Here is a 6,000-nt window from a genome sequence, read left to right on the forward strand (position 1 = left end):
TCGAAACAATATTCAAAATTCAGTAATTACGCAAATTAATAAATTTAGTTATTATTTTTTGCATTCACGGTCTTTTTAATTAAAGAAACCAGATCATTGTATTGAAACTGTTCCATGCGTATATTAAGGCTTAAGATGCTTTGACAAAAATATATTTTAGGCCAATGTCAGGCTGAATTTAAGCAACGCGCTATGCATATGATTGATACCTAAAGCAAAACGGTCGATGATATTTTGTAAGCGTTGCAAAATCACACCTACAGAAGTATCAATGGCTAGAATTGTTGGTATTATGCATTATATGATGTCATTTTGGTTTGAGCTAGTAAATATAATTGTATTAATTGCAGTTAGCTTCATCCAGGCTCAATTTAATATTAAAAACTTTTAGAGGCTATATTTAATATTTTTATTTTGTTTATATCATAGGATATATGAAGCGTTTAAGCAAGGTATGTCCAAATATAACAATACTAAAGAGACCAAGAGACACTGTCGACGACAAATCATAATCGAATGTCACCATCGATAAATAATTATCCTCGACGACTCACTCGTAGCATCCGTCTTTTTATATTTCCATTCTATGCATATTAGCCTATTGTCCTCTGTGATGAGGAAAAGTTAACCGATATTATTGACAGTGGTGCATAGATAAACCTCTTTCTATTGCAAAATAAAATATTAGGTCCTTACATATGAAATTAGCGTTTTGTACGGGAGAAATATAAAGTCAATTTTTTTTTGTAAAATATATTTATTTAAGCAAAGTATGCACCGTTGTTATCTATGCACTTTTGCCATCTTATAGGTAATTCATTGATCCCTTTACTAAAAAAACCATGGGGGCGAGAATCAATAAACTCTTTGAAGGCGGTTTGGACTGTCGCATCGGAGTTGAATTTTTTTCCTTGTAAGAAGTTGTCCAAATTCCGGAAAAAATGGTAATCTGTTAGAGCAAGGTCTGTGGAGTACGGTGGATGTCGCATACATTCTAATTGTAGCTCATCTAACTTAGTGGTTGTCTGTACAATGTGTGTTCTCAATAGTGTCCTCAGTAGTTCTTCAGTGTGCATCTCGGTTGTTTAGCAGCTAGTTCTTCCTTCATAGTTTGCAGTTGCTGACAATAGATATCTGCCGTAATCGTTTGGCCAGATTTTAGAAAGCTGTAGAACGACACCGGCGCTAGTCCACCAAACACTCACAAATAACTTTTTCTGAGTCAATTTTCGTTTAGGGCAAGATTTGGCTGGGTCTCCAGGGTTTAGCCATTGCGACGAGCGCATCCGATTATCGTACAGTGTCCACTTTATATCACAAGTAATGATTCGATTTAAAATCCCTTCATTATTGTGTCGGTTGGGCAAAGTAACACAGCAGTCGTCACGTGTTTGCAAGTTCGATTCACTCAATTCATGAGGTACCCATCGTTCAAGTTTTTTTGCTTTCCCGATTTGCTTCAAGTGGATTAATACAGTTTTATCACTTACCCCAAAGCCTACAGCTATCTCTGAAGTGCTTTGTGATGGATCTGCTTCCACAATAGCCTTTAATTCTTCATTTTCCACTTTGGTCTCAGGCTGTCCACGGGGTTGGTTCTGAAGGTCGAAATTTTCAGAACGAAAACGTTGAAACCAAAAACGTACCGTGCTTTCTTTTTCGACACCAGCGCCGTACATATCATTAAACCTTCGAGCTGTTTCTGCAGCACTGGTACCACGGTAGAACTCGTACTCGTAAATGTACCGATATTTCATGTTTTCCATTGCGCGGTAATAAGCGACGCCAAAAAAAAATAATGAGGAAAAAACAAACGAATGACAGTTTTCAAAAATGTACCAGCTAAATGAATTTATAAATAGGAATTTGGAATTCTTAACCAAGGATATTTCAGATCAAAATGTCAGTACGACAAAACGCTAATTTCATAATTAGCGACAAAACGCTAATTTCATAATTTCATAATTAGCGTTTTGTCGTATATATGAATATAAGGACCTAATATATAATTTTATTAATATTTGATCAGTGACAGCGAGAGCTGAATAAGAGATATTCTATTATAAAGTATTTTTTTGGTCATTTGTAAAGCAAAAACTATTAATATAATAATTGTATGTCAATTATATTATTAGTTCCAAAAATAATAGTTTTTTTTTTGTATATTGTAGGTAGGCGGACGAGCATATGGGCCACCTGATGGTAAGTGGTCACCAAAGCCCATAGACATTGGCATTGTAATTAATGTTAACCATCGCTTACATCGCCAATGCGCTACCAACCTTGGGTATTAAGATGTTATGTCCCTTGTGCCTGTTATTACACTGGCTCACTCACCCTTCAAACCAGAACCCATCAATACCAAGTACTGCTGTTTTGTGGTAGAATATCTGATGAGTGGGTGGTACCTACCTAGACAAGATTGCACAAAGTTATTCAAATATTATTAGCGATTATTATATATAATATATATAATAATAGTATAGATTTATATATAATTTACTAATTTATTTATTTATTTTTCTCCGTCATTTTTCATCTAAAACATAACTATCATTATACAGGGATAAAAATTTGTCAAAAAAATTACATAAATACTTACACTCAGTGGTATCGCTTTGTGCAAGCCCGTCTGGATAGGTACCACCCACACATACAATGACAGTTTCAGTAACACATTAATTGTTGTGTTTCGGTTGGAAGAGTGAGTGAGCAAGTGAAACTTCAGGCACAAGGGACATAGCTTTTACAGAGTTGGTGGCGCATTGGTGATGTTAATTAAAAAAATGTTGCGCTTTTACTAAACACAACAGAATAACTGTTGTACATAGACTTACAAATACACGTACAGTGTAAAGTGCGAAATAGTATGTCAAATAAGAACAATACATTTGTTACTTAGTTCTCAAAGTGTTGGTCAATGAACAAAATGTTTTACGAAATATTTTTTTCTGTTATTAAAAGTTTTATGAACTTGACATCAAAATTCACAATAGCAAGCCATTTGAAAAAGTGTACCAATTTTTAGCTAACGATAAGTTTCGTAGTACAATAAATATTAAGACAGTCTAAGACATTGTTTTCTAGAAATTTGTAAGTATGTGTAAAGTTTATTTCTTAAGGTGTGAAACTAAATACACTCGCTGATTAATCGCACATTATTTTTTATTTTATCTAGAAGACGGTAAAAATAACTGACAATAGACGATCACATCTCATATTATATACTTTAGAATAAAGGATAAGTTGACATTACACATTACGAATTTATTAATTGTTACTAATTGAATAAAAATATCAATAAATAGGATACTAATATATTTTTTTTTTTCAGTTTATTGAATACATGCTGGATACCAGTTTCGATGTCAGCTTAATTATGCCAATGCCTTGTCTTATTAATTTGGTTATACTATTAATTTGTAAAGAGTTAATAATAATAAATAAATAATATACAGTTTTTTATGCTATCTTTTAAATATATTTTAATGTTTTCGAATATATTTATCCTGATTACTCAGAAAGTCCTATTGTAAAATCATTTAAGTTTTTTTTTTTTTTTTTTCGCTGGAAAAACGCATTTACGCGTTTCCCCCACATGAGGTGGGGGGGTATGTGGGGCTCGCCGGCACTGAAGGCGCCGGAATACCCACTAAAAAACCAGTGGTACCCACTCCGTCTTGTCGAAGGGGCGTCACGGGATCGCTTGCGCATCCTACCGTGACGCATCGACGGTTGGCCCGCTCAAGCGGCCTCCATTCTTAGGGGGTTCTCGGGGTACTGAGTACCCCCCTAACCCCAGCGGCGCTTACGGTGGGGGAAGAAGGTGAGCATAGCGAATCCTCCTCCCGGGTCTTCTTCGGCGGAGCGAATCAGAGGCGGCTGACCTCGCCTCTCGCTCTCGCTCCGTGACCTCCTTCTGCAACATAACACACTCGCAAAAAGAGACCATCTCCATCCAACACCTCTCGCTGCCAAGCATAGCATTAATCACGCTCGGCAGCGAAATGTCTCCGCCAACTATCGCCGCTAGGGTATGCATCTGGGGCCCCCACGCAGCACACTCCGTCAAAGTGTGATGTGCCGTGTCCAGTCGCGCACCACTCTCATGGCAGGAGTATGATATCTCCCGCCTCGCTATCCCGTGCAGGTACTTACCGAAGCAGCCGTGCCCAGTAAGCACCTGCGTCAGTCTAAACGTAAGTGTGCCGCTGCTTCTTGTTACCCAGCGATTCAAGTGGGGGCGGATCGCCTCCACTGTCGCCAGGCCTGCTGATGGGGATCCCAGATCCTCCTCCCATCTGCGAATGAGAGCTTGTTGGGCTACAGACCTGATTCGTCCCACCTCCGCTGATCCTAGACGGTCGCCATTCGCCCTGGCTTCCACCCGAAATCGATGCACTTCCGCGAGTACCTCAGCTTGGAGTTCCCAGGGCGGATCACTCGCAAGAAGTGTCGCCGCCGTCCACGACACCGTACGGTAACCTCGTACCGCTCTCACCGCTATAACTCTCTGCGGTCTCCTCAGAAGAGCTCTATTACGAGCGGTGAGAGCGTCTACCCATATGGGTGCACCATATAGCGCCATGGAGCGCAGTACACCGGCGTATAATCGCCGGCATGGTGATTCCGGCCCTCCCACATTAGGTAGGAGGCGGCCTAAGGCGGCTGCGGAATTAATGAGTTTCGGGCTCAATTGGACAAAGTGCTGCCTGAAGCTCCATCTTCCGTTCAAGATCAGACCCAGATACCTCATCTGGGCCTTCACCTTTATCACTGTCCCTTGGACTGTGATACACGCTCCACGAGGGGGACCCCGACGTGGACCGTGGAATAAGAGGGCCTCCGTTTTAGAGATGGAGACCTTCAAGCCCAACATTTCTATCCAGTCCATCGTGAGCGACGTTCCAAGTTCGGCCAGGATGGCCACCTCTTGGAAATTTCGCCCCGTCGCCGTGAGTAGAGTGTCGTCCGCGTAGCACAACAGCCCCATCCCGGGAAGGACAGGTGCACGCTGGAGCCAGTCAAAGCCGACGTTCCACAGGATTGGGCTGAGAACGGACCCCTGTGTGACATTGATATTCGTCTGAAGGAATCTGTATACTACTCTCATGTCGACATAGCAGTTTCCTCCTCGGCCTGGCGCCGTCCAACGTTATTGTGCTGGCTGCCTAAGACCACCTTACCCTTTGTGATGGGTGGATTGCACTCCCTAGTGCTCATCGCGTGCCCGGAGGGCTTGCCGGTGTCTGCACAAACAGCGCAGCGCAGCTTTCCGTTGCAATCCGCTGATTTGTGGCCATCGAGGCCGCACCGGAAGCAAAGGCCCTCGCGTTCAGCCTTGGATGGGCAGACTGTATTTGTATGGCCAAGGCCCATACACTTGAAGCAGCGCAGAGGGCGCTGCTCTAGTACGCAAACTCTGGTCGAGCTCCACCCAACCAGGAGACGACCGGCGTTGGACACCTTTCTTGCCGCAGCTATCGGACATGTCACGATGGCCATACCCATATATCCGGGTCCACGTGACACATCTCCACATCTTACCATTTCAGTGGGGCAATTCCCTGCTCGAGCAGCACAGACTGCAGCGATAATTTTTTCTAGCCCTAGTCTAGAGTCGTCTAGCCCCGTCACCTTTATATCCACCCTTTTTATGGGGCGGACGACGCTGGCCACTCCATCCAGCACTCTGGCCCCTGTAGCTGATCGTCGGACTTTGAGTCCGCCAGTAATCCCGAGGTCCTGCAATTTCACGCCCTGCTCGGCGCGCTCCAAAACTTGGGCATACGTAACGCCCTTCTGCTCCGCTTCTGGCTGCAGCGTTACCACCACTGCAGCTGTGCGAGGGGCAGCCAATTTGGGCTTGGCCGTCTCTGGTGCCTTAGAAATCGTGGACGCCACCGTGTTTGTGGTTCCAGCTGAAGGGGAAGTATTTTTCCCCTTCTTCCCCTTTTTGACCATAGTGGACCAGGACCTTTCCTAGACCATCTGTGGCTG

General features: G+C 42.8%; 1 protein-coding gene across 1 annotated transcript in view; it reads right to left on the bottom strand.

The window, feature by feature from the left end:
• LOC126781661 (probable NADH dehydrogenase [ubiquinone] flavoprotein 2, mitochondrial) overlaps positions 1 to 4,993 on the bottom strand; it is a 41,278-nt gene extending 36,285 nt beyond the window's left edge. Inside the window, exon 1 of the mRNA XM_050506620.1 lies at positions 4,865 to 4,993. Within this exon, the coding sequence (XP_050362577.1) occupies positions 4,865 to 4,993 (129 nt within the window). The remainder of the gene's footprint in view (positions 1 to 4,864) is intronic.
• Positions 4,994 to 6,000: the final 1,007 nt, after the last annotated feature.

Source organism: Nymphalis io, chromosome 1 (assembly GCF_905147045.1).
Source record: "Nymphalis io chromosome 1, ilAglIoxx1.1, whole genome shotgun sequence".
Classification (NCBI taxonomy): Eukaryota; Metazoa; Arthropoda; class Insecta; order Lepidoptera; family Nymphalidae; genus Nymphalis; species Nymphalis io.